Raw genomic sequence first — 24572 nt, 5'->3', positions numbered from 1 at the left:
CTTTATTGGGTGTGGTCAGTGCCGGTAACGCCGGACCCACCCGACCCAACACAACATCAGACCAACCTGAACCTGGGAACGCTGCAGTGCCCGATGTGCAGCCAGCCATCCTCACGGGCTGTCCCCGCTTCATCCACCTGGCCACACGCAGGATTCTCTCCCTTGCTTTTCATCCCAGGGAACTCTTCTCCCTGCAGGGCTACATTGCTGCTTTTCCCAAAAAGAATGGAGGCTTCCAACAGGGTACCCTTCCAAAAACTGCTCTGAATCAACCCATCAACCCCAGCAGACAGCACTGGGGATACTGAGGTCTACCCGAGGCCATGGCAGCACATCCCCTGAGCCCCGGAGATGCCCTGAGCCACGGAGACATCGCTGCTCCAACTAGAGAGGCTTCAGGCAGGGCTGGTTACCTTCTGCCTCACTCCAGCCTGTCCCTGGACAACAGGAGGGCTTCAGCCAAGACCTGCAGTTGCTCCAAGACCTCTCGCTGCATCTCCACAGCCACGTGGAACACGTGGTGGTCGGAGCTGTTGTACATCACAGCGTTCTGGAACATGAGCATCAGGTCACACTGGAACTGCATCACGGACTGAATGTGTCCCTTTGAGAGCCTCCTCTTTATGCTGCTTAAATCCATGGGCCTACAAAAGACAGAGAGGAGAAGAATGAAATTGCAACCCAGGCCCTGGCATCCTTTGGGATCTGCATGAATGTGCTTGTTCTCATTTCAGGGTGGCCCTGAAAGCACAGCTATTTTCAATCAATTTTATTGCTCAAGACACACAGGGGGGAGTGTGAAAGGCTTTTCTTCTGAGCCAGACAAAAGTGAGTTCAGCCACTGCGACACTTGCCATCCAATCAACTTGGCAGGTCATTAGCAGTCACCTCTGGAAAAAATGGGATGCTGAGCTCCAGAGCAGGCAAGCAGTAATTAGTCTTCAGGAAGTCAGTCCAGGTTTTAGTGGAGAAAGAAAAGTTACTAAAATAGGTATCTATTAAACCCCCTAAAGATCGAATGGTGCCACCAGCAAAAATAGCAGTGCTGGTAAGGGGAACATGATAGGGAATAAATATTACTTCCCTTACTTTGACAGAATGGGAAAATGAATGGCTGCAGAGAGGACAACTGTGACCAGAATAGAACATGATTCAGCTCTGAAAAAATGCCATTAATCTCTTTGGGAAATATTCTTATGACCCACTTCTGTGCTGAGAGTGAAACATCTGGGGCGCTTGCAGCGGGTGAGGAGGGGGCACCTCCTGAGGCACATTCCAGGCGTGGGGAGAAGGGACTGCAGAGCTGCAGGGCCTGGATCTGCCCAGGGACTGTCCCTGGGATGAGCCAGCCATGCAATGCCTGCACAGGGCAGGCACAATTCCCACCAACTCCAGAGTCAGTGCAAGCTTCCAGGTTCTAATTACCCAGAAGGGAGTTTTACTGAAAGAAATCAGTGGGAGATGCAGGTGACAGCCAAACTCTGGAAAAGGAGGAAGGAAACCATCCCACTGGCCCTTTGGATACCAGAGAAGGCAGAAAATAACCTGAGAGAAATCAGCCAGTGAGCACTTCCTCCACAAACTCACCTCTTTACCACATCCCTGTATCCAGGGGCTTGTTTCTCTGACACTGGCTTCAGGAACGGGCTGCTGAACCTGCAGGGACAAGGACAAGGACAAGGAATATTCTCTGCCTGCCCCTGCACCACAAACATGGAGCAGGGCTTGCCTCTCCCTGCTGGCCCTGATGCCACAGCCAGTGTTGTGCCAGCTGTGTAGGAAGCAGCATTTGGGCTCTGCCACATTAAGCAGAGGAAATCAATATGCAGTGTTCTCTCCAGCTCTGCAGCAGGCAGGTGTTCCCAAAGCAAACAGCTGGAGAGACAGGCCAGCCCCTGGGAGGGGAGGGCTGGGATGGGGACACAGGGTCTGGGACAGGTGACACAGGAGCTGGGACTCAGGGCAGAGTGTTCAGGACATGCTGATGCAGCCCTCTGCTCCCACGTACCTGTGGCTGGCTATCATCCTCCAGATGGATAGGAGCTTTTTTTTGAGGATCAGGTGCTGGGGGGGGTTATTCCAGCTTGGCTGCAGCCTGTGGAGTGAAGATACTGCCAGATCATCACACTCGAGACAAAGTAGGAGGTGACAATTCTGCTGGCTCCCACCACATCCAGGTGGATGAAGCTACAAAAAGCCTCTGGGTGTGATGGTGGGAGGGCTCTGCATCAGAATGCACAACTGAGCATCCAGAGTGCAGGAAGATGCAGGCCAAGGGTAAAAGCAAAGCTGAGATAAGGAACAGGACCAAATTGGATAGAAAACCTCAAGCTGCTCTGCAGTTCAGAACTTTACTGAGGTGGTTTTTATGAAGTTTCTCTTCCCAAAATCCCACGTTTTTCCTTTGAAAGGCAGTGCAAGTTATCACACGTGTGGCAGAGCCTGCAGGTGACTGACACACCTGCACCTGCTCAGAGGGGTTGGAAATGCTGGGCTGTGCACTGCCTGACAGTGCCTGATGTGCAGCTCACACCAGGCCTGCTTGACTTGAGAAAACATAAAACATGTATTTTCCATGTAATCTCTCATTTAATCTCTACTCTTCTCGCTTGACCTTAGGATCAATGCCCTACAATACCAGCAAATCCAGAGACAGCACAAGTTACCTCCCTCCCTCCTGCTCTGCTTGGCTCTCTCACCTTCCTGGATGTGACCTGACCATGCACTTGTTCTCATGTGTGCCAAGGAAAGAAATTACTCTGTTCTGCTGCATTTCCAAGAGTGCAGAACCAGCTACTTACAGGTGCACGTTGGGAGAGCCTGTGGAGTCCAGCACTGAGGCTGCAGAGCTGCTGTCACTGCCATCCTGATCCAGGGCCTGAGCACTCATCTCAGGTGAATGCAGCTCATCTGAAGGGGGCTCTCCAGATGAGTCTTCAGTCTCTCCCTGAAGAGCACAGAGGACACATCTAAGATGGCAGCACAGCACCTGAATCCCTTATCTAGCAGCCAGCCTGCTGGAAATCCCTCTCCTGCATCCAGGCCCAGCTGGGAGCTGCCTGCTCTGTTACTCAGAGGATGCTGTTTGACCTCACTCAGACCTTCCAGCATATGTGTCTGATCTCTTGGATGCCATCCACCCCTGGCTGACACAAACCTGTGGAGCTGAGTGGTGCCCAGTGTTGTGTCTGCTCTCTGGAAGAGTCATGGATGTAGAGAGGGCAATCAGGAGCTGAGGTAAGAGTGCCTCAGGCTCATTAAAGCTGTAGATCCAGATAACAGGAACCCCCAGAGTTAACAAGGTTGTTTCCTCACAAACTCCCACGTTAAAATGACAGGGAACAGACTCAGCCAGGAAGGAGAGTGGTGCTGTTGTTGTAGTGGTTTGCCAGTAAAAAGCTCAGTGGGATTTCATGCAGGAGCACCTCAGAATCCTCAACAGATCTGAAGCACGAGCAGAATTCTCAGAAATAAACTGAACACTGTGTGTTTGGCTGTGAGCACTGGGAGAACTGAGAGGGAGTTGCTGGGAGTAACAGCAGCAGAGAGCAGAGTGACTGCTGGGAATACACTGTCCTGGCTGAACAGTGAAATCCTGGGGGTTATTTGTCTCCAGTATCCTGAGTCTGCAAGAGAACAAGTGTGGAAAAACAGCCCTGTTCCTCCAGTGCTGTGCTGCTTTCCCAGGAACACCCAGCAGGCTGGTGGGAGCCCACAGCCCCCAAACACAGGGCTGATGCAAACCCAGGCTAGACAGTGCCTGCTTCTAAGACATGACAGTCCCCAGGGGCAGATGGTTATTGCTGGCACAGCCACGTGGGCCTGAAACCAGCCAAGCTGTGCTGCAAAACACAGCAATTAGAGCCAGGCAACTATTCCAACCTTGCCTTAAACCTGAGAGCAGCCTGCCAGCTCTCATGAGTCACCTTTACACTGCCAAGGAGCAATTCCTCCAACTCACATCTGAGGGTTTCATCTGTAACAAGCTTCCTGTTTATAAAGATACACAAAAAACACCCTTCCCTCATACATTTTTCTGTGTTCCTCATGTGTTTTATCTCCCCTCTCACAACCTGGGGCTCCCCATCTCTTCTAGAGCTGGTTTCCTTCATTGTCTAATCTCTCACCCAGGGCTCTTTCAGGACCACCACTCTCCTACCTCTCTTTCCAGGAAGAGTTCTTCCTCATCTTTTGCCAGGATGTCCAGCTGACTTTCCTCTGCTCCTGAGCCTGCTGTTCCGGTGCTCTGTTCCTGGCCCCTCTCTTCCTCCCCATCACTCTCCTTCCCCCCTGAGCCACAGCAATCCCACGGAGTCTCTGGTGACTCTGTGCTGCCAATGCAGCAAGATTCCAACATCTGGGTTACCTGCAAGACAGGGATTTATTACTTCAAATTGTGAAGGCAAAAAGGAGAAGAAATAAACAGCACAGATGCTATTTTTGCAATCGCTCACGAACGCCTTTCCATTTTTAGGAATCCTTGCAAAATCTGAAGAAGCCCTGTGTTATTATTACAGTGTCAGTTCACTGACATTTCTGTGCTTAAGGGTGAGCTGGGTTTTGGCAAAGCAGCTGCTTGGGTGCAGAGGGAGCTCCAAATGGGAGGAAAGGCTGGGGAGAAAGTGAACCCAGAGCTTGTGCTGTGCCCCCAGACTGTTTCTGTTGATGTGGATGGTGCAGGCCCTGCAAAGCCCAATGTTTCAGCAGAGCCTGAACTATGCTGCCCACCCTCCTGTAATCCAAACTGCCCTACCTCCAAGAGGAACTGGAGAAGACTGTTGTTTTCACATGGCTCCTCTGCCTCGTGGTTATCTTCACTGTCATCCTTCCAGAGGGGCTCACTCAGCTCCATCTCAGGGTCTGCCTCTTGGCTGCTCCCCTCCAGCCTCCCCATGGCCTCCTCTTCAGTATTTCTCCAGCTCATCACATCCAGATCCAAGCTTGAATCGCAGTCAGGAGGGGACTGGAAATCACTGCTCTCTGACTTGATGGGAGATTCCAACTCAAACTTCCAGGCATGGCCCATCTGCAAACAATGAAAATACAACAATTTCTTTGCACTCTGATCCAGAAGTGCCAAGCCCAGCTCATTTCTTGCCACCCTTGGAGGGCCACAGCATGGAAGGACTCTGAGGTGAGCAGCCTCCATCTGAGCTCACACACAGCACATGGCAGGGCTGCAGCTCTGCTACACAAACTGAATTTCAGGTTTTCTGCTGCTTTTGTTGTGCTCTCTCCCTGCCCTGGTCAGTGGGTCACTCTGCTCAGGGCGTGCTGAGCTGTCTGGGAGCCTGGCTTTGTTGATGCTCCATATTTCAGGGGCTGAAGGCACCCAGCAAGCTCAGACTGAGCCCTGCTGGAGCTCCTCAGCTGCTGAGTGTTGGGAACAACTGGGGACTCCAAGGGCAGCTCACTGAAATTCCACTGAGAACTTTTTATACTGGAGATAACTTACTCCAAACCTTACAGAGAGAGTTTTGAAAGTGACAGGTGGGATTAATCTGGATGTGAGATCTCATGTACCTGAGCCAGAAGAATTATAACCACACAGTTACACACTGAGAAACACAGTTCTGTCCACTGCAGAAAATAAAAGTTTGCATTCTCTTAAGAAGGAAGAAACCACTCATTTAATCTCTGTTCATTAGTTCATGTCCAAATGCATGAGTGTACTCTGAGTCCTCTAAGCCTGGGGAATTGATTGCAGAGCCACAGCACCACAGTGAAGGATGTCACAAAATCCTCATCTTGCCACTGAATGGAGCTGCCTGGATGCTGCACCTATGGAGAATTCTATGCATTAATTAACACTGGCTTTAGAGTCTTCAGTTAATTATGTACAACCTGATTTTTTCAGAGTTTTGAACATTTCTCACCGACTGTCTTTTCCATTCTCAGGACTGCTAGCACAGCTCCAAATTCAGCTTATGGTGCATAACTGGGAGAAATACAGAATCCACTGGGTCTGGGATGAGAAAATTGCTTTGCTGATTCTGTGAACTTGCAGGCAGAGTTGGATCTGCAAGCCTGTCCTTCTGAAACCTCTTCCAAAGTTCACTTCAGTGGCAGCAGATGAAATCTGATGAGGTAGGAGATAACATTACCTGCTCACAGCTTCCAGGTGAGGGAGTTGGGCAAACTGAGATTCCATCTGAGGAGAAACCCTGTGCCTGGAGCTGCCACACACACAGAGGCACAGCAAAGCCTCAGCCTGGGGTAATCTGATCACTTGTGATCATCCTTCTGTGCTCCACAGCGATAAATGTAGAAAATCAGGAAGTCCTGGGAACTTGGGCATAAGATTAAAGAGATCTTCAGCCTTATGTTCAGTTTTACCAAATCTTGGAAGGCTCAAGATGCCAGAGAGCAGAACAGCAGGGTTAGTGCAAGACATGATGAGTGAAATAATCACAGACAGCTCAGCTCTGCACCAATTCTGGACAAAATGACACAGGCTTGAACTTTTAATTAAGAATTGCCTGACAGTTCTTAATTATGTTGGCTAGAGAAGTCACCAGCAAAGAACCTCTCTCAAACTGGAAAGTTTTAGTTCACTTTGCAGAGATCAGACACTGCACAACCCTTGCTGTTCTGGGAAAAAGCTGTTAGAAATCAAAAAGACAGCCTTTAAAAAGAACTTACATGTCAAAACAAGAAAAATGATAAAAGCCTGAACTCTAATAAATGAAATGTAGAATCCACATCAAGTAGGAAGAAAAAAAAAAGGAAAAAGAGAACAATTTGCTAAAGACATAAAAGCAAATAAAAACAAAAAACCTCATCAAAAACATCAGAAGCAGAGAGCTGCCAGATGATCAGTGGGGATGACACATGATCAGTGCCAAACATCTCAGTGGAAAATAGGGCCAGTTGGAAAAACCAAATTAATCATCATTATCAGCAGTTGCCACAGAGGAGCTCACATGAGACCTTCTCTTGGGATGGGTCTGAGAGATGATATCTAATTAAAATGTCAACAGGGGAAGATTTTAGAACAATTTGAGACAGTGAATAAACCTTAGAACCCACTGGGATTCATTTGTGAGCCCTAAAGAAGCTTAAATATAACGTGACCAAGTCTATGCTGTGTAACTTGTCATTTAAGAAGAAAACCAGAAAGGGGTGACAGTTTTATCTGTCTGTAAAAGGGTGGGTGCTGGGAGATGCAGCACAGTAAAACATCAGCTCTGTACTAGACAGATTAGAACAAAGTATTAGGAAGAAGAGAATTAGTAAGTAGTCAGAGCAAGAGATGATGAATTGGGAAAGACGGAATGAGGCTCCATAGGGAAAATCCTATCTTGGAATTTTAGAGCTCTTAAACATCATTAAAGACTATTAAAATGTCATGGGACAAGAGAAAAGGCTGAGAGAAAAGTACCTGGTTAGGAGAAGCAAGCAAGGGTAGGAAGGAGCAGCAGTGCTTGCTGTGATGAAAGCAAATTACCAGAGGGTCTGAGAAAGGTTTTCTCCTGTGCTGCACCTCCAGTGTCCCAGCAGAGACAAAGAGGTGTCACAGAGATGGAGCCAGACCCTTCTCAGAGCCCAGCAGAGAAAGGACACAGGCATGACAAGCTGCACCCCAGGAGATTCTGACTAAGGTCAATATTTGCAGCTGGCCCTGCTCAGAGCAGCTCAATGAGTAAAGGAATGCACAGAGGTTCTTTCCAGCTCAGAATCCTGGAGCAGGCTGGGTTGGGAGGGACCTTCCAAGGCTGTCTGGGTGCAGCCCCCTGCCATGGGCAGGGACACCTCCCACTATTCCAAGTTGTTCAGAGCCTCATCCAACTTGGCCTTCAGCACTTCAGGGATGGGGCACCCACAGCTTCTCTGGGGAACTGTGCCAGGGCCTCCCCACCCTCATTGTAAAAAAAAAAAATCTTTATCCAGTCTAAATAGGCCCTCTTTTAGTTCAGAACCATTACTTTGTCCTGTCACAACAGGCACTGCTAAAATCTTTGCCCCTAACTGAAACCACTCCATGAAATGCATGAAAGACAAAGACCTCTGTGGCTTTTTGTGCTATGAACTGAGAACAATAAAAATTCAAACCAGAAGATTGCTCCCGGGTTTAGCAGCAAAAGACAAGGAACCAATCACCAATCCAAGGGAGTTTCAGCATTTCCACATCAGTAAGGTGACTCCTGGTGAAAATTCACCTCAGCAATACACAGGACTTGACACAGCAGGCACGGCCAACTTCAACACTGAACTTGTGAAAATTGAGAGCTCTTACTGGATAAGGCAACAATGCCTCTGCTCTTAATCCCAGTGACTCAGTTTCCTGAAACCTGTCTACCAGAAAGCTGCACCCTGGATATGCTGCACGGAGGGCAGAGCACTCCCAGCTGCTGCAGCAATCAAGGATGGTGTCATTCTGTTGTTTTCTTTTCCCCCATGAATGGTTGTGTGGGCAGAAAACAGGCAAGTTTCATCTCAGGTCATATGAGCAGAAAAAGTGACTTGGAAATTCCTGCAGAGAACTTAAACCCTCACGTTGCTGAGGAAAAGGAAAGTAATTCCCAGTAGGAACAGGGCACAAGCTCAGATGTGAAACCAGGTACTGGCAATCCTGCCTACAGCTGCTGGGATTACAGGTTTTCACTCTGACTAGTGCAGCCTCCACAGATCTCTGGGGAAACAATGTCAAGTCCTTTGCAATGCATTTTCTCCTAAGGAAAGCTCCACCAAGACTGCAGTATTTAACTTCTCAAGGTTTGATCTCCAGTGTCACCACAGTGGTGCCGTATCCTCACACACTCAAGCATGGAATCCTCCTCTCCTTGCAAGCACTGTGCAGCATTCCTGTGATTTATGGATTGTCTCTAACATCAGAGCTATAGGCATAACTGGAAAAGAATTACATCTGCAGGTAGTCCAGGTGGGGATCCAGGCTTGTAGCACAGGGCTCCTCCCTGCAGAGCTGTGATGCTCAGTACACTGCACACGGGTTTGTTCCCAGATTTTAATATACATCACATTTACACAGCACTAGTAAAAATCTGTACACTTCACATTACAGTACGTACGAGCCACCAGCTGCTAGCTAACACCAGAACACTGATGAAGCCCAAGACAACTGCCCTAAAACAGGCAGGGGGGCTGGCCTTCCCCTCCAGGGAAGTTTCTTTGGGTTACACATTCTGACAGGACACTGCTTTCCAGAAGGGCAAGCGAAGGTGGTGAACCAGGTCCCAGAAATGGACCTGCAGCTTTTCTTCCTCCTCCAACAGCTGCTAAGAGCTGCCTGCTCACACTTCAGCTCCGGATGCCTGGGATTCTGCTGGGATTTTGTGTCTGCAGCATCATTTCTTCATCTTCATGTCTGCCTCGATGGCGCAGCGCCGCCCTCTGGTGCCTCCGTCCTGCTCACAAGGCAAACAAACAGAGTTACACAACCCACAGGAACGGCCCTCCGGCACAGGGGAGGGAGGCAGGGACACAGGGAGGGATAAAGGGAATTCTGCATCTGGCAACAATTTCTCATGCTTTCCCATCAGGAGAAAGGGAAGCCGTCCCTGTCAAGGCCTGCCTGCAGACCTACCTAAAGTTGGATGTGGACACAGCAGGGTGCTGGGCTGGGCAGCATCTCTGCACTGCTGGAGCCAGGGCACAGACAGGCAGCACCTCTGGCCCACACAGAGGCTTTTGGAGCCTGGACAGTGCAGGCTTCCTCCTAAGCAGCAGATTCTAGCTTAAGGTGGGAAAAGGAAAACTGCTGACTAACCTACCTTACAGGCTGCTGATCCCTATGCAAGGGCTGCTCCAGCTGAGTGACCCTGGCACTAGCTCCCTAGTTCCTCCACACAGCTCCTTTCCACGAGCAGGTGAGCTGAGAGCTTCCTCTGATCCTCTCTCTGGCTGATCTGCTGCCTCTCCTGGAGTACTCCTCTGTCTTTAGATAATGTGAGAGACAAGGACAGCTCTCCATCTTCCTCCTCTCTCTCCTCACAGTAACTCAGAGACTTGGGGTTTCCCAGAGGGAATATTTTTCCAAACACTTGCAGATCACCACGGGCACAGAGCAAGACATTTCTGCAGAGTCTTTTTTGCTTTCTGAACCAGGAACAGATAAAGGACACACAGCTGACTCCTCACTCTCCCAAGACCTTTTGTACTGCCTCGGCCGTGTGCAAGGGGCAGCTGTATAAACATGAGAGATGTAGGAACTACAGGACTGCACCACTTTGGTTTGTCTTCCCACTTATATGGAAAGAAAGCAGGAGAGAAGTCATGGAAAAAAGCAAAAGCAGATGACAAAACAAAAAACACTTGGAACCAGAAGAAAAGAGTGAAGCCCCACCCGCTCACCCATTTTGAGAGGAAGGGACTGAGATGTCTCCTCTCAGCTCACAGTGGTGCAGCCCCCAGGTCAAACACACCCTGCTGCAGTGCTAAGGATGCTGTGACAGTGCAGGGATCACCCAGACAAGGAGCAGAGCACCTGGCAGCAGTACTGCAGAACCTGCTGGAGCCTTTCAATACTTACAAAGAGAGAGAGAAGGAAGGCAGGAGAGCCCATTGGGACACTGTCCTGTTAAAAGGCCAAACAGAAGGACTCATCAGGCATCAGCTACGGAAATGCACACACCACACAGAAGCACTGAGCCCACACATGAGCATAGAGGAACATGTGCCCCACTCCCCTTCCTGCAGGGTGTCAGTCTTGTGCAGCAGGAACATAAAAACAGACAAAAGAGGGATACTGAGAGAGCCAGAATGCCAGGAAAGGGATATTCCCTCCACAGCCACAGCGAGTTTTCCTGGTCTACCAAACAATTCCTGCTCAGTGCAGCTGTCACTAGAACTCAGCAGGCAGCCCCTGCTGTCACAGTGTTGTGTGCACCACAGAGTACCTGACATCACTTCATCAAGTTTGCACAGGTCTTTATAAAAGAAAAAACCACAAATCTTCATTGCTTAGATCAGTGTGGAATCCAAAGGTTCTCTGGTGTATTTTACACAGCAAACCAGAGGTGACTGATTCTCTAGCTCTAAAAAGCTGACTAGGAAGTGAAGGATATGGCAATTCCCTTCACCTTTCTGCCACACCATAGAATCACGGAATCTGTGGAGCTGGAAGGGAACCACAGGATCACTGAGTCCAACTCCCTGCCCTGCAGGCTCATCCCCAAGAGTCACACCATGTGCCTGAGAGTATTCACACCTCTTCCAATACTCTGTTCATTTCCCTGCAGTTTTTATCACCTGTTTTTAAGAACAGGTAACAGAAGTATTTGTATTACAGAAAAAACTCATGAGACCTGTCTCTGGCATGCTGTACAGAACTGAAATCTAATCAGTAGAGACATTTAAAGAAAAGTTGTTCATATGAAGATGCTGGTGTGAGAACTTTTGCCTCATTGTGCAGGAACTTCATGCAGTATCTTGGGATTCTTCAGAAGATCCCAAGTGCCCCTGCACAGGGTGCAGCATTCTCACCTTCTCTGAAGCATCCTGCTTGCGAGTGGAGTCTCGCCCCCGCAGGCTCTTTGCACTGATCCCTGACTCTGATGTTTGCATCATCAGTTGTGTGGCCAGAAATTGCTGCAAGGAAACCACACTCTGTTAAGATTGTCAAGCAAAACAAGCTCAGTAAGTGCATGTCAGTTACCTATCACAGACCACAGGCTGGGAATGATTGGGTCAGAGGCAGTTTCAGTTCCTTGTGTGCTGCTCAGAATAAGTTCCCCAATTTACCTCAGAAGCCACAAGTCCTGAGGAACTACAAAACCCCAATTCAAACTCAGCCCTGCCAGCTGGAACATTCTGCTTCAAAGGATATTTTAAATAGCATAAATTCACAGGGCAGTTTCATGTGCACTTTCTATCAACATAAACCAGCACAGCCACCCAAAGGAGCCGTGGCGTCCCCTGTCACTCACTGTTCTTGCTGCTCGTTTCTGTTCCTGAACCACACCCTGGTTCTTGCTGGCCTAAGCATTTCCCTGAAGGAAATTACATCTGAAATTGGTCTGGGATGAACATATAAAATATTCTGCTGTGTTACTTTTAACTCACCCACAATCTAGTTCAACACAAAACCTGAGCTACCATGAGAGAGAAGCAGGGAAGGGCAGGACCCACTGCATTCAAACGCACTGGGAGTGAAACTGTGACACAGCCAGGCCTATGGACCAAGGCAGATCTCTGTCCTGCACTGGCCTCAGCTCAGTACTTCACCTGGATCTGCTCCAGGACATCTCTCTGCATCTCCACAGCCATGTGGTACACATCATGGTCAGAGCTGTTGTACATCACTGCATTCTGAAACATCAGCATAATGTCCCGCTGGAACTCGGCCGTGGTTCGGATCAGCCCGTTCTCAATGTTCTTTTTGATGGTAGATAAATCCATCGGCCTGTGAAAGAAATGCAGGCAAAATTGCAACAGAAATGCTTAACTCTTTCCCATCTCCTTTGGAAACAGCCCTGGGTCTATAATGTGTTGGGTTACAGGGTCTATTCTATTTAGCTGAACAGTTCCCCCTCATGGGCTGTGCTCCCTGGTACCAAGGTCTGGCTCTCAGAAGACCCAAGGTGTCCAGCAGTTACCTAGAACAGTAACAACAGCCTCAGAGATCTCTCAGGAGAGGCATCTGCCTTCTCCAGGCACCACTGATAGAGAAACTAAGGAGCTAGAGCTGCAGCTACTGAGCTTGAACTGTTTACAAGAGATTTCAGCAGCTAGCAGGGACTTCTGGTAATTTTTCCAGAAAAGTCCACCATCTGGGACAGCAAAAAATACTGATTAGAGAACAGCTTTTAGGAATTTCAAGGGTTAAATCCTACTCTTGGACAGAAACTGGGAGAAACAGATCAGTTTCACTTTACTGATAAAATGTTCTGTGTAAGCCAGTGTACTTCACTCAAAGTCAGGACTGTGTACAGACACGTGCCTGTTACTGATGATGAGTGTTCTTGGGGAAACCTGCTTCTGACTGAATCATGTCAGAAAAAGAACACTTTTCCAAGTCTGCACAGCAGGCAAAAACTACATTGTTGCCAGAAATCCCTACAAATATGCAAACAGAGTTCTGATGACAGAAGACTGCTGAGACTCACCTCTGCACGATGCTGTGGTAGCCTGGTGCTATGTCATCAGTTACAGGCTGTAAGAAGACATTGGCATACCTGCAGAGAAAAACAGTCCACTCAGTGCCTGCTCTCGCTGGTAAATATTTGTTTCATGCTCTCCTTTTAATTTGTCTGTAACAATATGATTCATCATCTCCCAAGAGAGATAAGCCTCTGAGATGGGAGAGTGGAGACTTGTCTAGGATTAGTCACTTCTTTCTGCCAAGACATCAAACTCACCTGTGATTAGCTGCTGCTCTCCAAACCAGCATGATGGCTTTCTTCCAGATCTTCTGAGCCTGTATTGCTTCCTGGTCCTCACTGCACACTGAGCTGCGAAGAGAAGAACGTAATTCCTTCAGGAGCCTGATCACTGCCTCAGAGTACAAAACTCATGGTTTGTTTTGTCCCTGACATGCCCATGCTAACCCACCCCAAAGACAGACGGAAAAAGTGGGAGCTGGTACTGGAGTGCTGTCTGCACACTTGTAAGCAAGAACCGAACAAATCATCAACAAATTCTCCCTTAGGATCCACTCAGCAAGCCAGAAATGGGGATCCTGCAGTGTAGTAAACCCCTCAGCTTTAGCCAGGGCCCCTTGGAGAATAGAATGCTGACACAGCGGCAAAGAAGTTTCCTGTCTCCAGGGACATCCGCCTTGTACCTTATCCCTATAGCCGTGTAAGGCAATATTGTGTTAAACCCTACCATTGGTCACTTATGGTCACTCTAACACCTTTGCCATTGGTCAGGATTGGATCCAGGCCAAGGGTATAAAAGTAGCACACTGTACCCCTACTAACTCGGAAGAAGAAGAGCTGAGACCCTTCACGGACCCTACAATAAAGCCATACTCATGGAACAGCCAGCGTCTTCTGCTTCTCCTCTCTCTACCGTCTGCTGGAGCCTTAGGCCAAGGGAAAAGCTACCTAGCAAGCAAAGCTGAAATCACAAGAGCTGCCTAATCACTAAGAGCTGAATATCTCCCTGCTTGCTAGGGGCTGACCCGCGGCCTTGGTCTGAGAGTGAGCTGGCTTCTGGCACCCAGTCCCCTTGGGGACTGAGCTCTGGAGCTGTAACAGCTTGCATAGGATATGACCAAGCAAGGCTCATTTCCTGCAGTCCCTGCTGTGTGCCCTGACACTCACAACTGCGAGGAGGCCGGGCTGCTGGGGATGGAGTCGGCGAGCGCGTGCGACTGCAGGGGCGCGTTGTGGACGCTGAAGCCGTCGTCGCTCTCGCTCACGGGGGGCTCGTTGTCCATCTCTGAGAGATAGCCCTCACCCTGGTCTTCTTCCTTGGGCTCCTCCAAACTGGCAGCCTCACTGGCACCGTCCTCATCATCCTCCTCACCCTGCCCATCCTGAAACACAGAGTCCATCAGCTGGCACAGACAGCTACAGCAGCCACTCAGACCTACAAAGCAACTACGGTTCTGTGAGCAAAGTGGGTTTTTTGTGAGGCTGCTGACAACTGCACAGGCACTTCCACAAAATCCCAGTCTCTCCAGCCTGCCCAGCTTGTCCCCACAGACCCAGAAGCACAGACATAAACACCTTTACATTCTGAAGCCATCTCCCCTTCAGCTGCAGACTGCTCAAAGTGCAGAAAGCTGAACACAAGCTTTGCCTTTCAGCAGACAGCAGCAGCAACAGGCTGCTAATTAACTCAATATGACTAAAACCAACAGGGAATTACCTTCATCTGACTCCTAAACAGGGCTTGGGCCTCCTCCTTCATTGATTCTGTGAAAGAAAGAAATGCAGAAAGATTGATTCTCCCAAGCAGCCTTTCCTACAAAAGCTCCTGCACCAACGCCTACTGTCCTGCAGTAATTACCACTGTTCCTACAGGAATCTTTTCTCCCTCCTCCCCAGAAAACCTGAACCAGATAACTAACAACTATCCAGCTAATAATGTTGCATGTAAAAGATTTCCTAGCTGAATTAAGTTACCTGACAGCTCAAATTTGTGCTGAACATCAGCCTGTGAGGAGTCTTCACTCACATTTGGGACTTGTGGAGGGGATGAATCATCATCAGGTGGGGTCTGGAGGGAAGAGAAATGCACAAATCTAGATGTTTGTGTCAGCTTACTTCAGTGAAGGTGTGGGCACATCTCACTCATCCTAGCCTAACTCCAGGCAATGAGGTTCACTGAGCACCTTCCCAGCAGCAGTTCTGCACATGGGTGGGGGGAGATACACAAAGGTACTGCCTAAAGCAGAGCTGCTCTGCACATCAGCAGCCTGACTCCCAGGAAAACAGTCAGTCACATTCACTGAAGGGTCACTTCAACCCAGCACTCATCCTTCCTCTAAACTTTGCTCCTACCTGCCACAACTGCTCCTCTCTTTCCCCACACCAGTTCCAGGCAGCCTCTGTGCCCACATACCTCTGCCTTCACTGCATTGAGCACGGCATCTTCTCCCTGGGATGACTCTGTTTTGACTTCAGGAGTCTCTCCCAATGTTACAGCTGCTCTTTGATCTTCCTCTATCTCTTGGTTTCTAAGCTCTGGAGTTTCTGTCACTCTTGCAGTTGCTGGTATGGTTTCTTCAGGGCCCAGCTGACTCTGGTCCTGCTCTGCAATCTCAGTCTTCATTTCTGACCCCAGCTCACTGATGCCCATTAGGTCTCGAATTCCTTTTGCCTCTGGCTCCTCACACTCCAGTCTCTCCTGCTTCACAGTCACGGACACTTGTGGCATCTGGGCCTGTTTCTCATGCTCCTGACGAATTGAATGCTCCCACGGGCCAGGAAGGGTCTGAGGATCATCGGTATCCTCACAGAAAGAAGACAGAGCAGCTTCAACAACTGCTGCATCCAGGACTTCAGGGGGGTCGTCTACCTTTATTGTCAAAAGAAACACACAGCAGTGCAGGCTGAGGTCAGAAAGAGGGATTAAAGGAAAGTTCATGTTATTTGGTACTGAGACAAATGTGGAAATCCCAGTCTACTCCATTTACAAAGTTGCCTTTTTTGCAGCCAGATTTGTATCACTCCCTGTGAGAGTTTCTCCTGAAGCTTCAGTTTCACAAATATGGCACTCCTGGAAAGGATTCTGAGAGCAGTGCTCAGCTGTCTGCCAGAGACCTGACCCAAACCCTACCCTCCAAGGAATAAAGACATTTCCTTTTGTACTCTGAAAAGGAGCACCAGTGTCAGACAGGCAGCAGTGGTGTCCTGTCCTGTTGATCTGGAAAATGATGGCGAGAATGTGCATTCTGGAATAGTTATTTCTTGTTTGTTTAAACTAAATTGGTGAACAGCAATCATTTGAAATTAACCCAACTGAATGTGCAGCAAAAGCAAAACTAGCACTCTGCTTTCCCCATTTACCTTGTCCTCAATGATGGCTATAATATTTCCAACCGTATCAAAGTCCAGCTCTTCCCCCGTATAGGACACTGCAATATCCATTTTTTCAGCGAAATCCAGATCTTCTTTCCCATCCATGCAGTGATCTTTGGAAGACCCTGCAGTGCTGCCAGCCCCAGAACCCAGGCACTCTTTCTTGATGGAATCAATGATCATTGATATTTCACTGCTGTCCATGGACACGGTCACAGTGTGGGAATCAGCCACTGCCTCCATGGAAACACAGGCTTCAGGCTGGCTCACTGCACAGGGATGAGAGGCACAGTCAGAGACCAAGCTGGAAAAGTCCCCACATAAACAAACACTGCAGTGGGTAACACTAAGCATCAACCACAACTATCCCAGGCCCATCCACCCCACCACAGCTTAGATTAATAAAAGACAAATACGGGTTTGCTTTCCCACAGGAGATTCCAACCCTTGAACCGCAGTCAGCAAACCACCAGCACTTCCCCCCACACCCAGCAAACCCTGTTTAAAACCATGTTTCCTCCAGAACCCAGCCATAACCATCCTTTTTGGCCAGGATGGTGAGTCTGAGGTGACAAAGCCCAGCTGAGAGCTCGCAGGGCGCTGATCCCAGGGGAAGTTCTGCCTTCCAGCACGACGTGAGCTCTGAGTGCGTGGTTGGGGACGCACCTGTGGCTACGCTTTCTGCAGCTGCAGCTGGTGGCACAACGGCTGGTGCTGACAGCGTGGGCATCATGACAATAGTGGCCTGGGACACAGGCTCTACGGGGGGTGGCAGGAGCTTAGCTGGAGGCTCGCTGGCAACAGCGGAGAAGGAAGCAAGAGGTGAGGTGAACTGTGCAGGGCCAGCTTCTAAAAGCCGGGAAAGCGTAGGAGCACCTAACAGAGAGTAGAAGGGAAAAGCACATGAGCAAGAAGCAGCCACCACTCAAGTCCACAAAGCCACCACTGGGCTCTTCACTGCCTGGTGGCTTCTTCTGGGAAAAGACACAGAGATACCTATAAAGAGTCCCAAAAGCTGTACAGAGAACCTGCACCAAAAAATGCACGACTCCCGTTGTGTGTGCAGTCTGAGGCAGAATCATGCAGCCACAGAACACTGCACCCACTGTAAGGGCTGGACAGACTAAGCCACACATGCACAGAGATGCCCTTCCAAAGGCTCATCCCAAAACAATGATGGGAAATCTGAAAAACAGTGCTGAGAGAGCCACACAAGGTAAGCCAAGACAAACAGTTGTCACAGGAGCTGGGAGGGAGCAGAGGGGATTTCCTTGCAGGTTTTTCCTGGAGAATTCCTTTTATATCAAAGGCTGCCATTCATCTTAGCTGTAACTTCCAGTCAGAATTTACTGAACTGTCTGGACTAAATTAACAAGTCTTAAAAAACCAGATGTGGATAAGGAAAGCAGTATTACTTGTATGGAAGTCTGTATGAATGAATAACACATAATCTCAGTTGTAGACAATGTGATTAAATCACTGGTCAGCAGGAGCTGAGGAAAAAACTTCCTTAGGCAGGTTATTCTGAAAGCCCAATACAGAGTCTTGCACTGTCTCTGTCTCTTGCACTAACTCTGAACAGATCTCTAAGATACACCAGAGGGAGGGCACCTGAGTTCTCCAGACCCACAGGGAGCTGTGTTTGACACGTTGGGGATCAGATCTAGACCATTTTTTCCCCGACTCCCTGTGAACAAACCCTTTCTTTCTACACTCAGATGCCTGATATTAGCCAGTGTCCAACCCAGAAAACCAGACTGCATGGATCAGGACTGGATTAGACCAAATTGCTTCAGTCACTCTTTAAAGGTTTAGAGTTTTCTTAAAAAGTAGGGGTGAGATGGACAGGGCTATATAAATAGAAATGCAACTGGTAGAGAAGCTCCCAGACCAGCCAGGTAGGCATCATCTTTCCCCCCAAGAAAATCCACAGAACAGTCTGAAGGTAAATCTTAAGGGAACACTGTACAAGGAAAGAGCTGAGTTACCTGAAGCAGCTGGAGATGCAGGAACAGCACCAGGTGCTGACTGCATTTCCCCACTGTGCAGCACTGGAAGGACACTTCCTACCTCCAGCAGCACTCCAGAGCTGTTCATGTGACCAGAAGCCACTGCCATTTCGTTTTCACCAACCTGTCAAAGGAGGATGAGACTCAAGTTCCTGGAGATACCACCACACCAGTGATTCTCTGCCAGATGTGCAGCTCATGAACAGCACCAGCATCTGGTGTCCCAGCATTTCCTCTGCAGGTTTTATTCAGGTTAGTTCCTGCCTGAGGCCCCTCACACAAGTGCAGAACATGACAGTCTGAAACTGTTCCTGTTCTCAGCTGTAACACAGCTGCAGGCCAAGTGCATCATTTGCTCTGTCACAGTTCTTCTCTTCAAGGACCTCACAATCCTTTACACATATGAGTCTCTCTAGACCCTGAGATGGCACAGAAATATCCCTTGTTTTGAGTTGAGAGAAGCAGAAATACCAAGATGGAAAGTAACTTGATCAAGGTCACACAGTGAACCTATGATGGACCTTGAAACAGATACAAACCAGTCCTGTTCCTACAAAGAAACCTCAGCTTTCCACAGCCATGACCTTTCCCTGCCCCACTTTATGTTACATCCTGCAAACATAAAATCCATGGAACATTTACCCAAGCTAGCAAATAGAAAAAACCCTCAATCTGACTACTATGAAGAAAAAAGTCAACAGCAACACACCTACTCCATCACACAAGCACCAACCCAGGGAATCTGTGTCACAAGCAGCTGATGGCTGCTGTTTTCACACTGGGCTCTGAACAGTGTCAGCATCTCCTAAGACTTCCCAAGTCACTAACATGAGTGGGTTCTCATCACAGTGATTTTAGGAGCTGTCTACAATTAGGAGAAAACTGAAGCAGTTCTGTATAGGTCATAAGTGCCATTTAAGGATTCCCTACTCTTGTACACATTAAAAATACTGAAACAGGACTTCCTGACAAGGTGTAAAGAATTGTGAGCCCAGTGTAGGAATCACCAAGAATGTCACAGAGGCTGATGGGGATGATGCTGACTAACAAATTCCCTTCCTTGGGGAGAACAATTTCCCCTAGCAAACCCTGCAACTCCAACTCCTTATGACTGAGGGGACAGCCAGTCCTATGTGCTGCACCAGCCCTGCAGTCCTGCTGGAAAAGGGGCTGACCTCTGCAGCTCACAGGGGTATTTACACCTCTCAGGTTATCACTTCTGCTGGGACTCTCACAAAACTGCACATTTTTAAAAATTCTTTGCAGATCCCTCTTTTTCAGTGGGAAAGTCTGGAGCAAATTGTTTGTGTGCTTGCATATATGAGCAGAGAGCTCCATACCAGCCTGGGGCTTGTGGGCAGGAGACTGCCCTTCTTCAGCAGCTCTGAGAGCAGAGGGGAAGGAGGCGGAGTTGCTTTTTGTCCTAGCATCTTTTTCTGGGGTGAATCATCAGTGACTGGGGTCATGGGGGCATCCAGGGGAGCAGAGCCTGGAGGGGTGTCAGGGATTCCAATGAAGGAGGCAACTGGGGTGCTGGGCAATGTCCCTGGCGTGACCTGAGAAAGAGAAAAACCACACTGTTCAAAGCCACACTCCACCACACGGACCAGCCCCGCTTGCTGCTTCCCCCAAGAGCATTGATCCAGCACACCACAGACACCTACTGCATTCACTCACTGCCCCTACTCCAGGCACGTGCTTTCACCCTTTCCCTGCCCTGCAGAGCCAGCTCCCAGGCACTCACAGACTGCCTGGCCAACCCACTGATGCCCCTACAAGGCCTCTGATCCAAGCACTGGATCACCACAGACAGGGAAGAGGAGATGGATCTCGAGCAGCACTGTCAGCAACCACACTGCAGCACCTGAAAGCTGCACAGCAAGGCAAGGGCTTCTCCCCAGGCCCCTCCTCTGTGATGGATGCAGAGCCCCAGGTCCCAAGCTGGGCTTTCCCTCCCACCCAGAGAAGGATCCTCACCCCTGGGCTGGCCTCATCCCCAGCGGGCTGGGACAGATCTCCGAGGGAATAATCCCCGCCCGGGGAGGTGGAGCCTGCAGGAGAACGAACCATCACCCCCGTCAGCCTTCGAGGGGGGTTCTTAATGGCCTGGCGAGCTGCAAGAGAACACAAACTCCAGTGAGAGTCTGTGACTCCATCGTGGAGTGGCCCAAAGAATTACCTTTGACTTTAACCTGAAGGATTTTAAGAGAACAATGTATGTTATAGGAATTTCTTGCACCCCACTAGGCTCAGTTCCCAAGTAATACTGACTTTGGGTAATGCACTGCAGCTGCAGGTTTTTTAGCAGTTTGGTATTCACCACCTCCCACCACCAAATTAAATGCCCCAAGAGTTATGAAGAACTAAACATTCAGAATAAAAGTTTCTTCCCCTTATCCTCAGTGACGAGGGGAAACTAAAGGTGTGAAAAGCCTGACATTCTACCACAGAGCTCCTTACCAACCCTGCTTTCCCTTGGATACACCTTTCCTGAAGATTTTATTCCTTTTTCAGAAGCCTCTGCCTTTTACCCTGTTACAAATATAGTGCTAGAAAGAGAATACAGCCTCTCTCTCCAACTCTGGGGTCAAGGAATTCCTCCTGCAGGTCTTAACAAGAATTCAGTATTTTCTAAATGTTCTTATGAATATATGCATTGAGGAAAACGAAGGCACCTCATTTCCAGCTTACCCTGATAAGCAGCATCTGTAGCCTTCCTCTTGACCTCTGCTTCCTCCTCTTCCATTTTTTTCTTTCTGTAAAAAGTACAAAAACCTGCTGTCACAGGGTGTCTCAGTTCCCCTTAATTCCCCCTTCAAAATGTGTTTTACTGATGCCCACTCTGTTATCTCCAAACAACATCAAACCACTCAGCCTCAAACCCCCCAAGGCGAGCAGCAGAGCCAGAGAGTGACACACAGGGCAGGAAATTTCACTTCCACATGATTGCCAGAAGGGAGGCTGCAAACATGGTTCTGCAAGCCATGGCCAAGCTCTTTACTGAGCAACCCCAAAGGATGTTCCACACCAGCTGCTCTCCCCCAGCCCACGCTCTCAGAGGCCAAAGCATCTGCCCAGCTCCATTTCTCTTAACCCAAACTATGTGGAGCAAGAGATGCTGGACAAACAGAGAGTCAGGAAACCACAATCTCAGAAGAAATAATGAAATAACCCACATCATAATCTCATTGCACAGCTCCTCCAGTCTGTTGTCCATGTGTCCGGCCTGGATCAGCTCTGCATCCTTCTTGAGTTGCCTGTAATCATAAAATCTTTTTACAATCTGATCACTGAACTGCACAGCTTAAGCAGCATTTTCACCCCAGTCACCCCCAATTTTCATCCCACTTGGATTACTTTTTCAGGACAGGACTCTCAGGTGTGCAACATTTTAAAACCTCTGTCGTGTACCTGTATTTTTCCTGTGTTTCTTTAATAATTTTCTTCAACTCCTCAACCCTCTCTGCAGTCAGTTTCCGCACAATAACATCTTCCACTGTCTCCACAACTTCTCCCTTCTCACCACGTTTTCTTCTACAGAAAAAGAGAAAAGAAAAACTCAGACACAAACCACAAGAAAACTCAGTTCCTCTTTCATAAATGGCTGCTTTCTGTCATTCATGACATGCTCATCCAAAAAGAATCAGCTTCCTCCAATTCCCTGAAATTATATTGGGCAGCACAACATTCAAACAATCTCTTCAGGAAATTTTTGCCAATTCACCCAGCATTAAAGTCTTCAGGAACAGATCAAAGATGCAAGTCCACCAAAAATTCTCAATCTGAATACAATCCTTCCAATTCAAGAGAGAATTCTTTTCTCCCCAAGAAGAAATATCTTTTTTTTTTTCTTCTCTGACTCTACTAAGCCCTTTAATTTTGCAACTCTAATGCTGAATATAATTCACAAACAAAATTGTCAAAGGAGGATGTCAAATTGTCAAATATTACTTTTAGACATCCCATCTTTCAGTTAATGTTGTGTGAAGTCCCCAGACAAAATGCTTGGAACTAGGAGCAGTAAATAACTCATATCACAGAGCTGTAGTGACAACACTGATAAGAAAACTGTAAGAAACCACTGCAAAATAGTGACAAATACAAAACATCTCCCTTCTCACTCCTCTTTTCTACCCCTATTCTGAATGATACATTTATGTGCAAAACTTCTGATCAGTAAGGCTAACATGCAGTGTTTTATTCCAGCTAAATAAACATATATATTTCCCATCTGAAAAACCCTGATCCCACTGTCCCACAACAGCTATTCCAGCTGAATTTTCTCATTCTGAAATGCTCCTTTTGGGAGGAGCAGGCTGGGGAACAAAAAGTAATTTAATAGTGACAAGGACTTTGCTGTGAGAACCCAGGAGTGCCCCCTGAGCTGCTGCAGGCTGTGCTGGGGTCACACTTTGTACTCACTTTGGGGTCTCTGTGGTCTCCAAGAGCTCTGAGTACTGAGATGCACAGTGCTGAGAAGAAACAAAGGAAGTCAGAGGACAGTCTGCTTGTCCAAGCAGCAGGACACACCAAAATATATGGACATCCACAAATTCCCAAGGCAAGGAATTTCAGATCATAATCACATAGCCTTACTTAGTAACTGTGTACTGGATAAAACACAGAACAATTAATCCTAAATTCATCCTCAGTATGACATTTACAACTGTGCAGAGATTTGGTGCCCAGGATTCAAATGCCTTACCTTTTGGGAAAACCAGTCAGGTGGGCGTCCTGGCTCTGCAAAAGGTTTGATGGCTCTGCTGACTGAGACCCTGTGGGAAGGAAATGACAAGTCACCATCAATTTACCTTTTCCCCCAATCAACATGCAGAGAAAAGATGAAAACCTCTCTTTACCTCATTGAATAACCCTGCTACACATGATAAACTCACCAAGGAGTTACAAGTCTCAAAAATATTTACCTGCTTCTAATAAACAGTAATTTTACTCCTTTGCTTTGAAAAGCAAGTTTCTTGTATCTGATTATGTGACTACATTTCCACAAAACCCTTACTTTAGTGAGGAGAAAAATACAGTAAAACAGAGCTATAGGTTCAGTGCACAGGAATCTGTTACCAAATATCTTTGTTGTCCACAACTCACCTCATCTAATTATGAACACAGAATCATAGAATGGATTGGGAAGGATCTTAAAGATCATCTTGTTCCAACCCCTTGCCATAGGCAGGGACATCTTCCACTATCCCAGGCTGCTCCATGGACACTTCCAGGGATGGGCAGTCACAACTTCTCAGGACAACCCTTTCCAGTGCCTCACCAGCATCACAGTAAAGAACTTTTTCTTAATCTTCAACCTAACCCTCTCTGTGTCTGAAGCCATTCCCCCTTGTCCTGACACTCCATGTCCTTGTTCAAACTCCCTCTCCAGCTCTCATCGCTCTTTATTTTGATTACCACACCTCTGGGTTCACTCAGTAGTTATGAAGCCAACAAAATGCCTGCACACCTCTTTCACCCCATTTTCGTTCTGAACAGCGGCAGCGCGGTGACAGCCCCGTGCCGTGCCCGGTGCTGTGCACACGCCGCCCGCCTTTCCCGCTCCCGTACCAGTTCTGGTCGCCGCTGCGCATGACGGAGGAGGCCAGGCAGAGCTTCTCGCGGATGGACCAGGGCTCGGTGGGGCCGGCGCTCAGCAGTTTGTGCTCTGCGGAACAGGGCAGGAGTGTGGGGGACAGTCCCGGGAACACCGGGACTAGAACCCGCGGTTCCACGCTTGGCCCCGCCCCTCCCCGGACCCATTGGCCCCGCCCCGCCCGGCGCCCCCGTTGGTTCTTCCCGGAAGGGTCCTCCGGAACCGCTCCGTTCTCCTCAGGCCATTCCCCTGCCCCTTCTTCTCCCCAGCCCCGCCGCCTCGCATTCCCGGCCACGTCTCCCGCACAGCCTCGCACTCACTCCCCGGCCCCGCCGCCATCTTCCCCGCCCGGCCCTGAGGGCGGCAGGGGCGGCACCGCGCGCAAAGCCCGCCGGGAGGCGGCCGAGCGCCGCCACGCCCCCTCCGCCATGTGCGCACGCGCAGGCGGCCGGTTGCCCGGGGGCCCGCCCCCTCCATCCCAAAAGCGGGCGCTGATTGGTCGAGGGGCTCTCATGCCGTGCTCCCATTGGCGGAGCG

At 48.8% G+C, this 24572-nt stretch overlaps 1 protein-coding gene across 3 annotated transcripts; it reads right to left on the bottom strand.

Annotated features, from left to right (window-relative positions):
- Positions 1 to 53: 53 nt before the first annotated feature.
- BRD8 (bromodomain containing 8) lies at positions 54 to 24451 on the bottom strand. Of its 3 annotated transcripts, XM_074552484.1 has the most exons (27): positions 24356 to 24451; positions 24011 to 24107; positions 23145 to 23214; positions 22862 to 22911; positions 21851 to 21973; positions 21616 to 21696; positions 21131 to 21195; positions 20417 to 20553; positions 19780 to 19995; positions 18419 to 18563; positions 17097 to 17306; positions 16419 to 16699; positions 15472 to 15927; positions 15033 to 15126; positions 14776 to 14822; positions 14226 to 14440; positions 13317 to 13409; positions 13065 to 13133; positions 12184 to 12361; positions 11443 to 11547; positions 10490 to 10534; positions 4754 to 5026; positions 4160 to 4366; positions 2802 to 2947; positions 2009 to 2095; positions 1588 to 1656; positions 54 to 644 (listed from the first exon to the last, which is right to left on the bottom strand). In XM_074552484.1, the coding sequence occupies exons 1-27, from the start codon at positions 24372 to 24374 to the stop codon at positions 422 to 424; spliced, it is 3801 nt and encodes a 1266-aa protein (XP_074408585.1). In that variant the 5' UTR covers positions 24375 to 24451; the 3' UTR covers positions 54 to 421. The 3 variants fall into 3 exon arrangements, with proteins under 3 accessions (XP_074408585.1, XP_074408583.1, XP_074408584.1); XM_074552482.1 differs by lacking the exons at positions 54 to 644; positions 1588 to 1656; positions 2009 to 2095; ... (1 more) ...; positions 4160 to 4366; positions 4754 to 5026 and adding an exon at positions 8937 to 9365; XM_074552483.1 differs by lacking the exons at positions 54 to 644; positions 1588 to 1656; positions 2009 to 2095; ... (2 more) ...; positions 4754 to 5026; positions 19780 to 19995 and adding an exon at positions 8937 to 9365.
- Between the last annotated feature and the right edge of the window lie 121 nt (positions 24452 to 24572).

This window comes from Zonotrichia albicollis, chromosome 15, assembly GCF_047830755.1.
Source record: "Zonotrichia albicollis isolate bZonAlb1 chromosome 15, bZonAlb1.hap1, whole genome shotgun sequence".
NCBI classification, from domain to species: domain Eukaryota; kingdom Metazoa; phylum Chordata; class Aves; order Passeriformes; family Passerellidae; genus Zonotrichia; species Zonotrichia albicollis.
This window is presented reverse-complemented; position numbering and strand designations above follow the sequence as displayed.

What these genes read in the sequence shown, in the direction of transcription:
- BRD8 (XM_074552484.1), bottom strand. An exon ending in GAGACCACAGAGACCCCAAA is followed by an intron (nt 21,974 to 22,861) that starts GTGAGTACAAAG and finishes CTTTTTCTGTAG; the next exon opens with AAGAAAACGTGGTGAGAAGG. An exon ending in GAAACACAGGAAAAATACAG is followed by an intron (nt 21,697 to 21,850) that starts GTACACGACAGA and finishes TTATGATTACAG; the next exon opens with GCAACTCAAGAAGGATGCAG.